We start from the raw sequence: 20463 nt of genomic DNA, 5'->3' as shown, positions 1-20463 counted from the left end.
CCCACATTCTCTCTCACTCACTCACACACACTCACACACATAGTCTAATATGGTACAAATAACAAACACCACATGTCGCTGATGTTAATATTTTATTAGTTTGATTTGTCTATTAATTCCCAGGTAAAGGAAAAACAGTGACAGCTGTTAACAATGATTTATTTAAATATAGGGTTGACTGTATAGAAATACAGAGAAGTATGAATGGGGGTACTTGGAAGCTGCAGTAGATAACTTTTGTAACAGTTAATTTTTCTACATATTTGTTAAAAGTGTCACTATGTCCTGACAGTAGAATGTGAGACAGATAATCTGTGAAAAAAATCAAGCTCCTCTGGCTCCTCTCAGTGGTCCTACTGCAATTTGCAGAAATACACCGCTCCCTGTCAGAAACAACCAATCAGAGCCAGGAAGAATGTCTTAGCATTGTCAATCATGCTTGTGTAAGCATTGCTCACACCCCTCCCTCCACAGTGTACCGTCGTTCAAGTCAAAGATTGCCGGTATGCTGCAGCTGTGCTAATGGCAGATAAACAACATAACGTTACTGGAAAACTGCAGAAGAAGACCGATGACCAAGCTGTGCGTTCACCGCAGGCTCCTTTGTGCGGGAGGAGCTGTGGAGGGAGGGCTGTAGCACAGCAGAGAGCAAGGGGGAGGGACCTGTGAGGTGTGCTTGTTCAAATTTTCAGTCCAGGTTTTCTCAGAACGCCCTACTGCAGCTTTGATGTATATTAAAAATATGAAATTAAATGCGATGACGAAAATATAAAATACTTTTTGTCTGTTTTACATTTATTATATGTATTCAGTATTTGAAAACTCTTTGTGTTGTAGCAAGCACATAGAAAATAAATTGGAAGCTCTGATATGCATAGAGATTGTATATAACAACCTACTATAGTTTGCTGCATAGTGAAAAAGACAACACTTCCTGTTAACATGTGCAATGAGATGTAAATGCTAAATTTGTCTTTTTCTTGTCAGTTATTTTGCCCTCCAGTGGCCAAATGAAAACACTTAAAAATGGCGCTAGAAGCAAATATGGTAAAGATTTATAAATTGTTTGTGAATTTTCATTATGTTAATGGTAAAAATCTCATTTATTTTTAAAATCTATTTCTGACTGTACTTTCCTGTGTATAAGGCATCTGACTACACTGGCTATTTTTATGACTAATTAGCGTTTTCAATATGTTCAAACATCCATCACTGTTAATATAGATGCTAAAGCTATTCTTACTGAGGTCTTATATTTCTATGCTATATGTCAATAATTACGCTGAAGTACGTATCTGTAAAAACATTTTGAGTCATCTATCATGTTTATTCATGTTTTGAGAGATTGTCATCTTGTAAAGGTGCCCATATTAAAAGTCATCCATGCTTTCTGAAGCTTTTCTCCAGACCATGGTTGCTTTTTTACTTATTTCAGCTAATTATAAAGAAATTAGGACTGTTTTTAAGCTTTTGCACAGCACCGTATGCTTTAACTATCAGTAATCTTTTGGTTGTCTTCAGACATCGATGGTGATGGATGCCTGGCCGCAGACCTGTCTGAGACCAGAACAATCCAGAGTAGCAAACAGTCTGGTTTTGCCAGCCCTCTGTGGGGTAAACGGTTCAGTCCAGGTCAGAGAGGAGCCTCCTGGGATCAGACTGTGAACAGAATGGCTTGAATTACATACCAGACACACTGGACTGCTTTCAGAGGATATATAGTTTGGAAATTTTGAATCAAGACTCAGAAGCATAACTCATCATTGTATCTCATAGTTTAGTAGCCAGATCAAGTATTTAGAATACGATGAAATATTATGAACAGAAAAAAACTATTAAAATTGTATTTTGAACTAATGACGTACACATTTTCTATGTCATTTATTTTGAAAGGTGTGGTCCATATTCTTACTTTGAATCCTAGATTCCTCCACTATTCCCTCATGTACAACATATATGGTATTTTTGGAAACAGCATAAGATTCGGACACTTATTTAACAGTAACTTCAGGAGAAAATTACATATAAAGATATATTTATTGGTATGGATAAACGTGCCAGACCATGGCTGCAAATTAAAATATGTATTGTTGAAGTGTTTTATTTAAAGAAAAACTCATCTGTTTCTTGTCAGTCTCACCTATAATATCTAGATTTGGGCTCCATGACTCCTGGTCCTTCCATGCGGAGGTAGACGCTCTCGAGGTTGATGGAGAAGGGGTTTGTAAACTGCACAGTGGCCATCATCTCTTCGTTCAATTTGCCGCTGCCAGTCAGCTGGAGCACATACAGGAAACATACGAAAACCTCACAAAGTCAACGTGGAAAACGTTTTTGTTCATAACAAAAAAGAAAAAATTCAGATAGATTCTTACTGGATCAGCAGAAAGGATCACTTCATACCTCGACAGTGAGTTTGGGATTGTGCAGGGCGATGACTTTCATGGCAGTCACGATGCGGCCAGTTTCTCTGATCTTCCCAGTGACAATGAAGTGGAGGTTAGCCTGATCCACCAGATGATCCATGTAGCTCCTCGACTCAACTGTCATCAACTCCTTCACGCCTGCAACAATTAGAGATATGGTCAGACGTTTACATACACGTGTCATTAGAATTAATCTCTTATTAATTATTGACTTCTATATATCCAGAATAAATTAACTATAAATACATTGTATATTATAAATACTTGGTTAAATGGTCCTTAACAGGTTGCAGAAAGATGTATGCTTCTGGTGTAATTGATTAAACTCATTGGTTGTCTACCATGGACCTGGCTACTGGGCATATTTTCAATAGGGTTGAGGTCAGGTTTCCACTCACTTTGTGCAAAGCACCAGTAGCACAGGCAGCAAAACAGGCCCACAGCATGATGCTGCCACCACTGTGCATGACAGTAGGTACAGTTTTTATTTAGGTTTTAAAGATTCACCCCACCAAAAATGTTTCCACTCATTGTGGCAAAATCTTTGTCTTGTTGACCAGAAAACATTTGAACATCTTAAACCCTTTACTGCCTGAATTTATTTACAATTATATGAAAATACATTATAATATTATATGTTTTGCTATCAAGTAGATCCCAAATTAAGTGGAGATTGTTCATTTGAATTTAGCACAAACAAAACAAGAGTTTAGGTATAAAGTATGCAAACTGACAAGATGACAAATAACTGGACATAACTCTGATTGGTAATTGAGGGCAAAGCGCCCCCAGTACAATCCTTGATAGGTGTAAAATGTCCATTAGCAGCCATCAGTAGAATACATGTGGCAGGTGTAGTCATTTGATGCAAATATGTTGGTTTCCAAGGGGTGAGTCAATCTTCCTTCATTTGATAGTGACAGTTTGGGTGAGATGGTTGAAATTTAGACACAACTTGGTGTTCCAACAGTAACACCCAAACACCATTCCCCTGTTAAGCCCTGAGGGGTTTTAGATCAATTTCCACCTGAACTTACATAACTTAAATAAATCAAATTTAGCGCCACAGTTATAAGGGCTACATTCAAACTTTTGGTACCTGTGTAAAGGTAAGATATAAAAGAATATTATTCAAGTGAAATCACTATTGCAACTGTTACTATTTCTGGTTTATTTGGCGGTGTTTGACCGACTTTTAGAGCCAGAAATATCCCTGAAGCTTATTGATGGCTACAAAAAGCATGTGGTAAAGGAGCAACTATTTAAAGGACATTTATCAACATACTAATGGGGGTGTATGTATATATTTGAGCCTATATGTTGAATCAATCAAACTTGCGTGCACCCAATTCTTGTTTTTGTTTTGTGTTGTGTCATCAACTCTTTGTTTTTTGTTAATCTTGAGCCCCCCCGTCCTCTCCTCATGTCTCCCACTACTCACTCTTTTGGGCCTGAATGGTCACAGTGGGGGTCTTTAACAGGAACTCTTTGCCGGAGACTCCAGTATAATACACCACACTCCCACTGATGTAGGCATCCACGGTGCGCTTCTGGTCGCTGCAGTTTATGAACTCCACACTTAACTCAAAGTCATCACCAACACTGATCTCCAGGGTGGGCAGCACCACGTCCACATCAGCCACAGGGGGGGTGGACTTCTCCCGTTTACAGCCGAACCCCTCTGCCTTTTCCAGGACAGTCCGCTCCTCTGGGCTCCCTGTGTTGGACTGAGGTATTTTAGCATGTGTACAATGTTTGCCATATTTGAGGGTTTGATTTTATGTTACATGGGAAAAGGCTTTGGATTATCAAGAGGCAGTTATTAACAAAGCTGTGGACAAATTGGTCTAATCCAAAATACTAAGTCAGAATGATTCCAATATATAAAATAATACAAAAAGATTTATGTGAGACACGCAGCATTTTAATCAGAGCAGCAGGACGTTCAAACACTGATGCTTTTGATGGTAAATGGACCGAATTTATTTAGTGCTTTTGCAGTACAAACACTATAGCTACATTCACGAACAGCCACACATTCACACCACTGAGCTGATCTGTAGGCAACTTGGGGTTAAGTCCCTTGCCCAGGGAGATATCGACATGTTACAAAGGGAAGCTGTAGTCAAACCCACAACCTTCCGATTGCAAGATAACTACTACTATAGTCACCCTTGGATTTCATCCACTGCCTCAACTTGTTGGACTTGACAAATCCGACTGAATCCATCAGCAGAAAGGAAGCATTTACTGTTATCACTTTACTTTTTCTCTTCTGTCAGTTTGAGTCATTATGCATCAGGGTAAATTTATTCATATGTGCACTCTTACATTTCAGCTGTGATGGGTGGTTAATTTGAAACTCCTTAAAAATGCCTTGGGCGAGGTCTGTGTATTAAATCAGAAGCAGCAGCAGGGAAAACAAGGTTCTGCTGCTCCGTTTAACACTGGCACATGTGTTCGATGTGGTCACTGACCTTCAGGAAACTTGTATTGATCAATGAGGTCTCGACGACCCTCGCTTCCAGCAGCTTTTGTCAAAACCATGCGACCCACGTGAGTTTGGTTCACTTTGACCGGCTCCATGGTCCCGTCGTTCTTCCGTGAGTAAAACACGACGTCACTGTTGACCTGCATGGAGGAAGGACAGGAAAACAAATAACGGCTGAACTGGGTCTGACCTCTGCTGATCTGCCTGCTGGTAACAAAACATGACAAGTGATGGATGATGAAAATATTTCCTTTTACCGTAATTTTGCAGAACGTTCAAATACTTCTCAAAGGCCGTAGTGCTGAATAAACTAACCTCAGCAAACACAAAGGCTGCATCAAATGGGAAGCAAATCTCTCCATGTTTGATGGCCAGGACTGATGCAGGTCCACATCTGTACATTCCTGCGCAAATAAAGCAGAAAGAAGGACAGCAATCAGTACACAAGCATTCACATTCATTAAGGGTCAAAATATGCCTTGTTGTAAAGCAAAGTACTGGAGATTCCACACTTATCGGCACCCCTGGAGGAGATGTGTAAAACACCTTAAAATAAATGAATCCTTTATTGCAGGTATATTCAGTTCAATTCAGCTCAAAAGTACTTTATTAATCCCAAAGGAAAATTAAATGTTGTAGCTCATATTATGCAGGTTTCTTCAAAGAGCCGTTGTAGATGCTGATGGCTGTGAGCAGGAAGGATCTCCTGTAGCGGTCTGTCTTGCAGCAGATCTGAAGAAGCCTCTGATTGAAGACAATCTGTTGTCGTACAAGTATCTCATTCATACAAAAACCTTGTTAGAGTTATCATAAACTCTTTAAAACCCCAGGACATTTTTTCAGTAAAGACTGGTGCCCAGAAAACTAAGAATGAGCTGGCATTGAGTCGTTTAACAGAATAATAGACCCTCTGTTAGCTAGGTGAAATGTTCGACGAAACAGCAGGGCTGCAAAATGCGAAGATTGGGTTTCCAAATGTTGGATTTTTTCCCCACCTCACAAACACATTCAAATTAAAACTCATATTTTTAAAAAAGGGTTCATTTTGAGCTACTTAACACATAAGCTACTGCAACATGTGATTACTTTATTTTAAGTTATATTTTTAGGCCAATAACTGGGAAGGGCACTGTACAATAGTTTCAAGCCAAACAATTTACCGTCGCTGGTTTCTTGTGGTGTTGCATCCACAACCTGCCAGCCTCCAAAACCTGGAGGGAGGTCTGGTCTGGACATGTAGCATTCATTCCAGCAGTGATAGTTCCTGAGAAAGACCAAATGTTTTACATCAAAGTGTGAAAAGGTCTAACTTTGAGTCTTTCTTACACAAGGCCTTGTCTGTCATCACTGGTTTTTTCTACATGAGTAACCACAGAGTGAAAAGTTCAGCTCAGACATTTCCCATCACTAAAAATAGACCCGAGTAACTAAAGCATGTGAGATGAATGCGCTTAGAATATCTTAAAAGGAAACTTAATTGTCCCAGAATATCTGACCAATTATTACTGGATACAAAAACAAAATAAAACAGTATGGTCTTGAGTTTCTCATGATTGCGATTTATAAATTGTAACTTACTGAGCCATTCTCAAATTTTGGCGGCGTTACTATTTGGTAACTGATTTGCCCTAAGTGGCCTTTTGGTAGCAATTACTGACAGTTAATTAACTGTGACTAGATGTTCCCGCACATGGATCTTTCCTTCCAACAGAAACTTCTTAATAAGGAAAGTAGAGAAGAATATTTAATGAACTGCAAGTATGATTGTAAACCAGGAATACAGTGGCATAAAAACGTAATCAACAGGTTACATCACTATTTCCATTACTTAGGAAAAAAAACATTCAAACTAACCTGGCCTTATGTGGAGGCAGTAAAAACTCATTTATTAAATAATGAATTAACTACAATCAACCAAATTTAACTGGTTTCATGTTCACTAGTCACACACAGGCCTGAATACTTCCAAACCTGTAGAATCAAGAAATCACATAAACAAGACCTGTATGACAACAGGAAATAGGCTAAAAGATCTTGATAAGCAAGACTTCATGCCTCGATCTAAAGAAATTCAAGAAAAGATTTAATTTAAAGATATCTGAAAGGAGCATTTGGTACCAGATAGAATCCTTGGTGCGGTTTCGATCAATTCTGCCATTATCGTTCAGGATTATGTCTATCTTCAGGTTTCCATCGTTATCATGAGCAGAGTAGTAGTTGGTGACAACCCTGGATGGGATACCCAGACAGCGCAGGACTGGAACACAGAAATATGACCTAATCTTAATAGATATCTATGTCATCCATTACTTTTCTTCACTTTTAATTTTGGTAAAGAAGGTGTCTAAACCTGATATAAGTGCACACGAATTTCTAAATATTATTTTGTCTGTTGCCTAAGTATAGTTCGGGCTTTTAGTTCTTGTTTGAAAATACAAGAAAACACGATTATTATTTTTTTCAATATAACAAAATTACAGAGTCAGTCGACATTGGCCGCTGTCCTGTATGTTTTAGATCCTTTTTCTGGTTCAACGCCTCTGAATGAAACAGGGAATATCTAAAACATGCAGGACATGTGTCCTTGAGGACTGGAGATGGACACTTCTGAAGCTTTTTCAGATATGGCAACACATGGCAAGGTAAGTAATAGTTTGAAAATAGGTTTAGAGCACAATGAAGAGGACCCAAAGGATCTAAGATACACTAATGACAAGGGCTCAAAGCTTTCAATTCTTTCTTTTCAATTTTCTGGAAGTGTAAAGCCAACAGATGTGTGCTGTTTTTTTATTCTAGTGGACATCTAATGGAAACTAAAACGTTGAGTAGGGCCAGAGGGTCATGCTTGGACACTTTAAACCAAGATCTCACAGGTATTGAAGACAGCAGCATAGACCCAGCACTGAGCGTAGCTCACGGGCATCTTGCTGCTAGCGTAGCTGAGCAGGATGTCAGTGCTGCCGGTCCAGGAAGTGGGCGCCACTCCGTAGGTGTAGTCACCACTCCAGTTCCCCACCAACACGCCCTCATCATCATGAGAGTTCAGCTAGAGAGAAAATCGCCTGATTTGTAATTTGTTATCATTTCAAACAGACAATAACACTTACAGTATTATTTGGTCATTTTGGAATTAGCAGGACACAAGAGTTTCTCACCATGGCAGAGGCCTTTCTTGTCACCTTAATGGGGTCTCCTCTATTGGTGATTGGCATCTCAGACCTGTCCATGATGTACAGACAAGCATCCAGGACTCCATAGTTGAACTAAGAGATAAAACAAAGAAAATAGACCCTTGAATAAATCAGGAATATCTTAATATACTTTCCTCTTACTTGTCCATAGTTCCAGTTTCTCTCAGAAATGTCGTCGTAAGCGCCGTGATAGATGATCCCCATCTCATTCATCACGCACTCTTGCCTCTCTTCCTCATCATACAGAAACACAGCATCATCTGTGGGAAGAAAAAAAAAATCATGTCGCACATTAAAAGAATATAAAAAACAAACCTACTACATTATGGTCTAAACAAACCTGCTGCCCAAGGATTGAAAAGGATATATAAATCTCGGCTGTTCTCCCGCTTTGTCCTGCGAATGCCAAAAGGCGTCTGCACTGCAATATACAAGTGATATTTCCCCACAATGCAGCTGGCTGCTGGAGTGATGCCCATGGTGATCACATTTTCATTGGTCTGTGTGATGCGGCCTCCCCAGTTGCTCTGACGGGCCTTGGTGGGAAACACAGGAATATAGGTGCCCTTGCTGTACTGAGGGTTGGAGCCTGTGTGAACAGGATGCATTAGCAGGTTTTTGTGGCATGGATAAGTAAACATCCACAGCTATTGGTATGCCTGCTAAACACATTTAAAAAGCATTCAGATAAATAATCTTCTATTCCTCTTAAAAAATATCAAACTGAATATCTCAAAATTAGAAAAAACCCAGCCTTTAGTTTGTGCACAGTCGTTTAGTAGAGAGCACAAGGTGAAAACATATAGAGAGAGGGATCTTGGACCATTTCTGTTTGCACAATCATTCTAGATCGTCCAAAGTCCTTGGTCCTCTTACCCAAAGAGCTTTCTATAGAATTGAGTTCAGGGGACTGAGATCCCCATGGAGGAGGGTTAATTCTATGCTTTGTGGATGTTTACATTTTTGATTGTAGGACAGAAAAGCTTATGTTCCTGGCATTGCTCCCTCACAGCTGGTTGGCATTTAGTTAGTGTCTGTTGCTATGGAGACTTGGCAACCCCAAGATGCCACTCTTTGCAGCAGTTGTCCAACAGTGAACTTGGAGAGTATTTTTAAACCTCTCTTACAATCCTCCTCCCTTTGTGCAGTGGTAAGATAGACTTGGGACCTTGTTCAGTCTTGCTGGTTTAAGTTCGTATCTCTATGACTGTTGATATGGCTAAGTATAAATAGTCACTATCGTCGTGTAGCCATTTTCCTATTTATGAAGATCAAGACATATTTACCTTATCCAAATGGCATGTTCCCTTGTCTTAGCCATTTTGAAGAGTGGCTAGAAAAAATGGCCCTCTGTCACGTTATATTGATATCCCAGGAAGTCATGGATTATTAATTAAAAGTTCTTCAACATGGTGGCAAAAAGTGCTGCGCTGCTTGATTTTGGCACATTTTCCCCCACTAAATAAATGCACTCAAATATAAGGTTGGATTTCAAAAAATATTTGCATGTGAGCTTTTGCACCTGCAATAAAAATAGAAATGTTTTTTGAAGACTTTTTACACATCTTTATCAAGGTTCCTAACAACTGTACAGGGAACTGAAAAACATCTCCCTGCCATGAATTATTGTCCACTTTAACGCAGTCCTGGCAAAATCTGTCCGGCTGTGAGACTTCTAGTTTGGAAAATCTTACCAATGACAAACTCAACAGCAATCTTGTCCTCGTTAGGTTTGTACGGACGGTTGAAAGTGATCTTGACCTGGAACTCTTGACCCCGGCGGACGATGAGATTGTCAGAGTGGTACAGGTTGGTGTGGTGATCGATCTTATTGCTCTCATTTTGCCCCTTCATCATGTCCACATCCCAGATGTCCAGGAATCCTGAATGTGGAATGACACAGAGACAGAAAGCAAGATGCCTTGAAACCATGAAGAAAGGTTCTGGGAAACAATGAGCAAGAAAAAATTATAGGTAAGCAATTTTTGTTGTACCAATTATTTATTGATTTTACCCCTTGAAATGAACTTCCTTGTGCTATTTTTAATTTTTGTATTGCCACAAGAGAACACGACGCTGCAGAGCCAACAAAAACTGAAGCAATTTACAAAAAACAATGGTAAGAATATGGAAAACTTTAGGAGAGAGAAACAAATATTACTTTAAAAATTATATTAGATTAAATCTGCTGACAAATGTCAAAATATTACTCTTTTGTAAACAATTATCTAAAGTGCATTTAGCACATTCACCAGAAAACACATTTATAACCAATGAACCCTTAAAACCAAAACATTGAAGTGCTTCAGCTGTTTTTCTGGTAAATGTTCTGCTCTCATCAGAAGCATCAGTTCTGTGGGTTTCGATCCGAATGTTCACATGTGGTTGCCGGCAGGCAAAATTCCAGTTAGTGTATCCATAAACGTCTGACACATCTGAATATCTTCGCTTGCAGTGAACCACAGCAGGAAGTCTGCACACTTTATCCAGTTTGCAGGTCATTCATCCATCAATCATGTCCAAAAACTAATGGAAAAGCTGTCACTTACAGGAAATAGTCTCTATCCTCACAAAGCAAGACAGACTGTCCTTTAAAGCAAAGATAAAATGTCTGAGAAGGCAGTCTTCTTCGTCATGCTTCTGCATCAAATCTATCTCTACTACACATTTTAAGTCAAGTATACTTTCATGTGTTCCTAACTATTACTGCAAATAGTAGTACTTGCAGTTTCAGGCCCTCACCTGTCATTGGAGGGTATCCTCTCGGACCAGGGGCTGCAAAGTACTCTATCTCTGGGATGTCCTTAGCTTCAAGGTTGGAGCTATCGATGGGACCTGAGGTTCGACCCCGGCTGTCCACCTTGGGAGGACGCCCGATGGTAGGAGGGGGAGCAGTGGAAGGGGTAGGAGTAGCTCCTTGGTCAGACATTTTGATGATAGTTTGAAGCACTGTGAGGCTGGGAGAGGAGAGTAAACAGAGACAGAGATTAGCTGCATCCATTCTGCTGGACAGACAGCAGGTAGTATGTTTGTTAACTGGTCAAAATGAATTATTGCAATAAAAGTTTAAAAAACAGAAGTGGGGGTTAATGGGTGGGGTATTAACAAGACCCATGTTTAGTTTTTAGGTTAAAGTCAGTGATGAACCAATGGCAGTTTCCAATGCTTTTGTTTTACATGTGGTCCCCATATGTGTCTGTGGTTTTGCTGGAGAGCAGTTTACAGTCCCTCCTCTTCCTGTATGCTGCAGAAAAACACCGTCACTGTTTTTTGTGTTTTTGTGGGTAGAGCAGAGTGCATGTTTTGTTAATAAGCATTTTTCACCCAACTATCTCTAATTAGAAACAACTGTAAGCTTTAAGAAACAACATAGGAAGAAGTGTAAAGATGAATTAATATCAATGTATTGCAATGTTTTTTGTACTTCCTTTTACTTCTTATTGATGTATATAAGCAATTGATACTCAGTCTTGGAGGTAGATTCACCATGTTGCCAATTATCCATGAATGTTAAAGCGAACCTCTAAGCAACGTGAACGTGGAAAACAACCTAACACAGTTGCTGCATAGTTATCTGCATTAACGGTTGCAACAGGACAAAAATCTATTAAAAGATCATAACTTGTTCCTCACAACTAATAAGAATTTCAAACTCCTACTTTTGTGCTGCGGTGAGAATAATGGTAACCTTATTACCTTATTAAAACCATAGACCTCAATATGTCTTATTTGGATCTTATCTGATAGACCAACACAAAGTAGTACAGTATTTGTGAAATGGAAGGATACATGGTTGTTCAATGAATAAAAAAAATGTCTGTGTGGCATGCTTTACTCTTTACTCTGGTGCCCCTAAGTAAAAATCCAGCTGTTCTGTGAAGGCCTCAGAGGTTTGTTAGAGAACATTAAAAAACAAACAGCATCATTAAGTCCAAACAACACAGCAGACAGGTCAGGGAGAAATTTGTGGAGAATTTTAAAACAGGGTTAGGTTATAAAACAATATCCCAAGCCTTCAATGGAGCACTGTTCAATCCATTGCCTACAATGTACAACACAGCTTCAAACATCTTTTACTGTTTGCCACAAGCCATGTAGAGGACACAGCAAACATGTCGAACGTGATCTGGTCAGATGTGACCAAAATAGAACTTTACAAAATATTTATGTTACCCCAAAACTAACGCCCTGAAGACATTATCCCCATGATGACACATGCTGATGGCAGCATCATGCAGTGGGGATGTGGGGAAATTATTAACAGTTGATGAGTAGGGTGTCCCTTTTCCATTAGTAACTACTCTACTCGACTCGGGTCAGGTCGTTTTTCATTATATTTGAGTAACATCTCAGTGTTGGCTGGATCGATAATAGCAAGGCGGCCCCTCGGTTTCGAAAAGGTAACGTGATGTGATTTGTAGTTGACACAAACACATCAACAGCCTTGACTGATGCTCAGTCTATGGCTGCTGTCAGACTCAGAGTGAAAGAAGAGCCAGAGAAGGCTGCAGGCAGCAAGACGAAACACTCTGAATAAGTAGAGGAGAGAGGGCGAAGAGCTATGGAGTGGCATCAAACTGAAGGGTGAGAGCTAGAGGAGTGTGAGGGTAAGATAACACTACCTAATGTTAGCCTGCTATATTGGTCATATATATATAATTAGCTTATTTACAAAGACTGAAAATTTTAATTATTAAAATATGCTGTGACTAGAAACCCCCAACCAGCTCAATGAAAGACAGTCTTCTGACATCACGTTTTCAGCACAGGTTGGCGTGGTTGGAATCGCATCCAAACAGGGACTAGTGGAAAAGGGTTAGCGGGGCAATCCTGAAAGAAAAGCTGTTAGATGCTGCAAAAGACTTGCTTTTGAAGCTTTGTGGTGGAGGTTCACCTTCCAGCAGGAAAACAACCCTAAGCATACAGGCAGAGCAACAATAAGATGGTTTAGTTCAAAATGAGTGTCAGAATGACCCAGTCAAAGTCCAAACCAAAACGTATTTGTGACCAGACCTAAATATTGACCTTAACAAGGTAATCTGACTGAACTTAAGCTATTTTGCAAACAAACATTTACACAATTGTCAGGCTTTAGATATGCAAAGCAGATAGAGACATGTTCCAAAAGACTAGTGCAATGAAAGGTGGTTGTAAACTAACTCAGGTGGCTGAATACCAAAGCACATTATACTTACAGATTTATTCATGAAAACATGAGAAAATCCTGTTTCCTTTCCATTTCCCTTTACAATTATGCTTTATACTGGTCTAAAAATACATTGAAATTTGTGGTTGTAACATGACCAAAGGTAAAAAAGTTCCAGGGCTTATAAATACTTTTACATTGCTCTGTATGTATTGTGTCTCCATCTTCTTTTAACCAATGCTATAAACTCACAATATTTTTGTAAGTATTTCTGTTCCTGGTTCTGCTTGGTTAAACGAGTTATTCTTGCTAAATTGTATGATTGTCATTGCATCATATTGTGTTCTTAAATGCAGCATTTTATCACTTTTGGCAGCAGATGAGTCTTTGTAGAAGCCTGCAGTCTCTTTATGGAGCAATCTGTTGTCCTGTTTGGCTTCAGTCTAAAGTGATCCTAGTCAAACCCACAATATATGGTTCTGCTAATTAAAACTAGACTTTTATTCATAATGATTCATGAAGGTTTGACACGCTGAAAGCTTTTGGCCGGTTTGCGTGTTTTTCCTTTTCTGTCGAGGCATCCCAAAGGCCCATATCTGTGGCTCTGGTGGTTATTATTTATTTTTTTAGAAAACAGAGCTCTCACTGTCTTAAATGATGACTAATGCATCTAGACATCGTCCCAAACCAGGCATCGTCTCCATGTCACACCCACATTATATAGCTGCTCTTAGCCAGGTGTTTGCCCCACCAGTTGGAAGCTGAAAGCGCTCTGCATAAAATAACAGCTTTTATTGTTTGATGGTTCTCTCCAAACTTGGAACATATTCCTGTCATCATCAAAGCTGCAGCTTCGTGCCCTTCTGGCCTCCTCTGCCAGCTGGAAACATGTGAACCTCATGTGGGCTGAGGTAATTATAGCCGTGCTTTATGTTCTTTGGATTTAATGAATCACATTGAGCACACTGTTGCTCTTTGTTTATCCTGCATGGCATATAAACAGACTGGGCTAAGGATGAACCTGCCAGTATTTTCAGTCATCATACTAGTCATTTGGGTTTTGGGTGCATTGGTTTAACCTAAAGTCAGTCATTTTCTACCACTTATTCCATAGTGGGTCACAGGGAAGCTGGTGCCTATCTCCAGCAGTCTATGGGCGGTACACCCTGGACAGGTCATCAATCCATCACAGGGCAACCACAGAGACATACAGGACAAACAACCAAGCACACACTCATTCACACTTAAGGGCAATTTAGAGAGACCAATTAACCTAACAGGCATGTCTTTGGACTGTGGGAGGAAGCCGGAGTACCCGGAGAGAACCCACGCATGCACTACTGCAACTGTAGCATAGAACTACAATCCACTGGTATGGTGTTGGACAAGGCAGTAACATTTAGGACCGCTTTGCCATCAGTTACCTCAAATGTATATATTTGTATAATACTTTTTTGAAAACTGGGTGCATGGTGGCGCAGTTGGTAGCACTGTTGCCTTGCAGCAAGAAGGACCTGGTTCCACTCCCGACCGGAGGTCTTTCTGCATGGAGTTTGCATGTTCTCCCTGTGCATGCATGTGTTCTCACTGGGTACTCCAGCTTCTTCCCACAGTCCAAACACATGCCTGTTAGGTTAATTGGTCTTTCTAAATTGCCCGTGAATGTGTGTGTGTGCTCGGTTGTTTGTGTGTTGCCCTGCGATGTACAGGCGACCTGTCCAGGGTGTACCCTGCCTTCCATCGACATACTGCTGGAGATAGGCACCAGCTTCACCGCGACCCACTATGGAAGAAGCGGTATAGAAAATGACTGACTGGCTGACTTTTTTTGAAAATATTTCCAATACAGATTCAATATTATCCTTAGTATAGGCTAAGTTAAAAAATAATTGTGTTTTTATCTACAGGCATTCGCTAAATAGTTTATAAAACAACTTTAGTGGAAAAAGTTATTCTTCCAACATCAATTGATTGGTTTTGCACAGTTTTTCGTCATGAGGAGTTTTTCTCTGAGGAAAACATCTGTTCCTTCATAGTGGAGCATCTGCTCCAAATTCAACATTAAACACATACTACGTTTCATAATTCAAGATGAAAATGCTTGCTTTTATTGCTGTAATAAGATGGCATACTTCGGATGTTACAACTGGGTCCTGAAATTCATTTTGTAATTAATTTTGAGAGGCATGATTTCTTGAAAGTCATTATTTGGCAGTAACGGCACACACACAACTGCAAAAAGCCTTCAGCTAACTCCAAACGTTTTTAAGTCACTTTTAGATGTATCAGTAATTTCACTTGCATCTTCTCATGAGGCAGTGGTAAACTAAAAAGTAACTAAACTTGTAGCAAATTAGGGTATTTACTTACCAGCCAGGCTATAGTGTCTGTGGTGTGGATGCACCTCAGCTGGAGTTGTAGAGAGAAGCTGCTTGTGGGTGGAGTTGATCCGCTGCTGCTATTCCAGGAGTCTTCTGTCTTTGCTTATAAAGCCAACAGAGCCAAGGAAGAGGTCCAAGTGTGTTCGTGTGTGTATGTTGCTGTAGTTGTTTGCAGCAGGATGTGGGCTGGACCATCTCTGGATAACCCCCAGCCTCAGACCAATAAACTCACTCAGATAAAGTCTCTGTTACTTTAACTTATTTTGGGACTGTCTTTCCACACTCTGGATTTCTGTACCAGCACTTGCCTGTATCTGTTATACCAGGCATACTGATTACAAAAGACAGTACTGGCACAAAATGATAAACAGAAGTCGGGGACTGGGGACATGATCTGGACAAGTTTCCCTCTTAAGTTAGAGAATGTAACCATATATTTTACAATACAAATTCTGACTAATTCCACAAGGAGAAAAGGCAAAGAGAACACCACAATGGACATTGAAGAATATGGTCCTGACAACTGCTCAATTAAAGAAAATAAAAGAATATGCATATGATTGTGGCAATTCAACTGTTATTCAACATGATCCAGCTGGTTTTTCTCTCCTGGGTCCCAGTAAGGCACGAAGACAGTGAATAAAACATTGATCAGGTCCAGACTCTTGTTGGCCACTAACACTACATGGTTGGTTTAAATCAAAAATACTTTGTTAGCACTTCTCAAAAGGTTTCTTAGCACATTTTTGCATTTATTATCATTTGCACAAGCAATTTTGCAGTCAGGGGATTTTTTGGAAGTTTTAATTTTGGACATTTCTGGTAAGATGCATGTGGTTTGACCCTGCAGACCCTGATGTTTGGCATCTACTTTTAGGTTACGGTATTAAAAGATGTTGTGTAATATGTGTCATGTATTTATTCAGTATGTCTGACTGACCGACTAAGTAAACTTTGAAGCCGTGCTTGTTTTTCGGGTTTGATTCCCAGTCACAGGTGTTATTCACGTTTGATGGTGGTGCGGCTTTTAATCATATGTTTACTATGTTCGTGTTTTTATTTGAAATTTGTTATCATTTCCACAGAAACCTTGCTGAACCCCTTTTAGGTGTTTGCTCTCTTAGTTTGTCTAGTCCTCCTCCCTTGTGTAGTTTAGAGTCCTTAGGGCTTTTTTTTTCTTGTCTTAACAAAGATTAAATTTAAGCAAATAAAAAGTTAAGACATGATAGATTTGAAATAATAAAACAACCTCTGACAGATATAGGTGAGTTGGAGTAAATTGAAATATTTTAAGTCCTGATTTAAAGGAGCCAGCAGCTGTCTTGTGGTCCGGAAAGTTGGTACCAGAGCTGAGCATTAAAGCAAAGTTGTGCCTCCCCTTGTTTTGTTCTCATCCTGAAAAAACAGAGTGAAAAGGTCGATGATGACCTAAGGGTTCTACATGGTTTATACCTGAGCAGGAACTTTGAATTGTGTTTAGGCCCAAGTCTATTCATTCCCTTATAGACCATTAACCACATTTTTTATTCTATTCTTTTACTAACAAGAGGCCAGTGAAGTGATTTAAGGACTCGTTTATTATGACCCATTTCCTGGTGTTGGTCAGGACTCTAGGAACACCACTTCGGATGAGAGACCTGTTTAGACACCTTTACAATAATCTAATTTACTACAAATAAAATGATGCACCTGTTTTTCTACATGCTATTAATAGACTTTATTTAGTTGGTGATGACATGATGACACTTAGGTATTTTGCTCGCTCTGTGATCTTTAGCCTTGTGGATTCTAATTGAGCTCTGATTTCTAACCCTACACTTTAGGACAAATGACAATGACTTATGTCTTTTCTGCATTAAAAGCAAATCCTGATCCATCCACTCATGGACAAACTGACTGAGCAACTGTAGTGGACTATTGTCAAGGTGTGACACAGAAATGCAAGGTTTTATGTTACAAGCATTGATATTGTAGGAGATATAGCAGAACTCCATAATCTGAGCTAGTGGGATCATATAGATGTTAAATTAAAAAGGCCCAAGAATGGAGCCTAGAGGTACCTCACATCGGATCTTAGTTTGATCTTATTTCTAATTATCTAATGACACAAACTAGTCTTGCTCTGTCAAATAAGATCCAAATCAATTTAGCCCAATAACAGATAATCCTGCCCACTTTTCCAGTCTCTCAATCAAATGTTATGATTAACTATTTTAAATACATCATTGAGATCTAGGATCATAGCAGTTACCAAAACTAGAAGCCACCAGCAAGTTGGACAATATGAGCCGTCCTGCAGGCCTGGGAAAACAACACAGGAAAAATGACAAACCAGCCTAGGATAATGACATTGGCCATGTCTCAATACCCACACTACACCCTACGCCCCTCTATGAAGTGTTTACTTTGTACAAGTGCATGTAGGGGTTGAAGTGCGCAGGTTACAAGCGTGCAAAATTGGAGAATTGGGACAGTAGAGTTACGTCATCGACTTGCAGCTCTGCACCGTAACTGCAACATCAAAAAGGGTGGGAACCAGCGCTGTTTTCAGTCTTGCTGCTAAAAAAAACTCTTTAAAACTGCAACAAGCAATTGTTTTAAGGAGAATAAAGCGCAGGAAGCGAAGGAGGCTTATACACCAGACTCTCGCCATGTCAGTGTTTGTTTGAAAGGTAACTTCAGTGTTATGGCCTACTGACTGCCCAGACTCACTCTGAACCCACTGGTATCTTACAATGTTGAGCCTGGAAAACCAGTAAAAGAATATATTTGTCAGCTTGCTGTCTAAAGTTTCAGTTCTTATTATTCTGATTTGATGGTTGATTACGTTGACGGTTGTGATTGGTTTTTGCTCAGAACGTAATCTGCAACAGTGAATTGGGGGTAATATACTTCGGCGAAGTCCGCTTAGATGCGGGCTTCGCCGAAGTGTAGATTGAGGGCACAAAGGAGGCGGGGCTAAGGACCACTCTGGAGAATTGGGACACACTACGCACTCGAACCCATCAATGGGAACACGCAATTCAGGGACACAAGGGTGGAAGTGCAAGTATTGGGACAGGGTCATTGTTAGAACCCAGGGCTATTATTTAGTACTTTAAAAACAATCACCCTGTCAAATTATTTGGTTTTAGAAAAACCTCTACAGAGGTCATTATAGAAAAGCCCTGCAAAAAATTACTTCGGTTACTTGGATTTTATCCAGTCAGATACACCAAATGAAACCAAACAGAACCCTTAAATATGCCTGCATTGTCCTTGTAAATGAGGGGCTTAATCATACTGTTCCAAAGAAATTCCAAATGTAGCATAGAGGTTTGTTATAATGTCATTAAAGGTTTGTAAACCTATCTCAAGTCAAAAAAAAAAACAAAATTGGTATCATGATGTGTATATTTCAAAAGAACTGCAAGCGGGCAGGGAAGATTCTGGCTGATCCCTCCCACCCCGGTCACAGACTCTTTGAGACTCTCCCCTCTGGCAGGAGGCTGCGGTCCATCCGGACCAAAACCTCACGCCACAAGAACAGTTTTTTCCCATCTGCCACCAGCCTGGTTAACAAAGCCCGGAAACCACACTGACACTCTCCCTTTCCCCCACAACCCCCCTGTTTTTGCTGACAGGACACCTGTAACCTGTAACTCTATGTGTTACATTAACGCTCAGCTTGGACTCCTGCTTACTTGCACTGCTTTACTTGCACAATGATCACCTGCACTGTTGTATTGCTCTTGCATCTTATACTGCTCTATATTTACTCTCACTCACTTAAAACTGTGCACTTATATTTATATTATATTGTAGATATGTTTGTACTGTTTAATTTGTACTGTATTGCACCGACTACGCCAAAACAAATTCCTTGTATGTCCAAAAACGTACTTGGCAATAAAGCTTTTCTGATTCTGATTCTGATTCTGAAGATGTGAACAAGGAGGGCCACATTAGTTTGTGTAAAGACATGAAAAAGCTGCCAAATGATGCTGCAGAACACCTTAAAAAGAAAATTATCACTTTATTGGAGAAAAGGGAAAATAATTTAGCTAATGGCTGCTTCCAAGAACTGTGTGTTTTGTCTTAAAAAACCTTGTTTTTCTATCACTTAATTTATATGATTACCACCACTGTTCTTGTCATGATTTAGTTGGTCGTTCCCTCTTACTTATGAATGATACTAAATTAGTTTCTCTGATATCTCTAATTTACTATTAAGCTTTTGCAACTTGCATTCAGTCTCTGTATTAAGATGTTTTTTCCTCAACTTTGGCAGTGAATCAGTGTTCAAGGCTAGTAAAGTAATGCACCCAAGCACAACACAAAAAATCCCAACTACTCTTTCATTTGCTTCTAGCATGAGGAGGAATTTCCATCAGGAGCACAAAGAACCTCATGAAATGCAGTTTCATTTACCTCGGAGTCAGACAGATTTTATAAATAAAAGAACTGTTTACTGAACTTCGTCTATGAACCAACAAAAGCACTGCCCTAACCTCCGCTTAAATTAATCAGAAAACACTGCATTGTGTGTTTTTCATTGCCACTATCAGCACTTATTCTACCAACTGACATTAACTTCAGGGGTAAACTAATCCCAAGTGCGGATGTTAATCTACGTGATAAATCAAAGGGGATAAATGTGAGCTGGTAGAGTTTTGCACTCTTTATTATTTGTAATGCAGAATGTTCGAGCGAAAACCCTTGGCGTACCTTGTTAAAGTATTAAAGTCCTTTGAACTTTTCTTAAATTTTGACACATTACAACCTCAAACTTTTGGATATTTATGGGAATTTTTTGTGACAGACCAACACAAAGTAGTGGATAACTCTG

At 39.6% G+C, this 20463-nt stretch overlaps 1 protein-coding gene across 1 annotated transcript; it reads right to left on the bottom strand.

Moving 5' to 3' along the window:
• Positions 1-79: 79 nt before the first annotated feature.
• On the bottom strand, positions 80-15767 carry f13a1b (coagulation factor XIII, A1 polypeptide b). Its single transcript, XM_047386297.1, has 15 exons — positions 15625-15767; positions 10851-11065; positions 9803-9991; positions 8449-8697; positions 8250-8368; positions 8073-8180; positions 7789-7963; positions 7036-7174; positions 6078-6181; positions 5233-5321; positions 4904-5057; positions 3868-4143; positions 2404-2564; positions 2141-2277; positions 80-1659 (listed from the first exon to the last, which is right to left on the bottom strand). The coding sequence occupies exons 2-15, from the start codon at positions 11035-11037 to the stop codon at positions 1518-1520; spliced, it is 2229 nt and encodes a 742-aa protein (XP_047242253.1). The 5' UTR covers positions 11038-11065; positions 15625-15767; the 3' UTR covers positions 80-1517.
• Positions 15768-20463: the final 4696 nt, after the last annotated feature.

Source organism: Girardinichthys multiradiatus, chromosome 14, assembly GCF_021462225.1.
Source record: "Girardinichthys multiradiatus isolate DD_20200921_A chromosome 14, DD_fGirMul_XY1, whole genome shotgun sequence".
In the NCBI taxonomy this organism is placed as follows: domain Eukaryota; kingdom Metazoa; phylum Chordata; class Actinopteri; order Cyprinodontiformes; family Goodeidae; genus Girardinichthys; species Girardinichthys multiradiatus.
The sequence above is the reverse complement of the archived record's forward strand: the minus strand, read 5'-3'. Positions and strand labels throughout refer to the sequence as shown.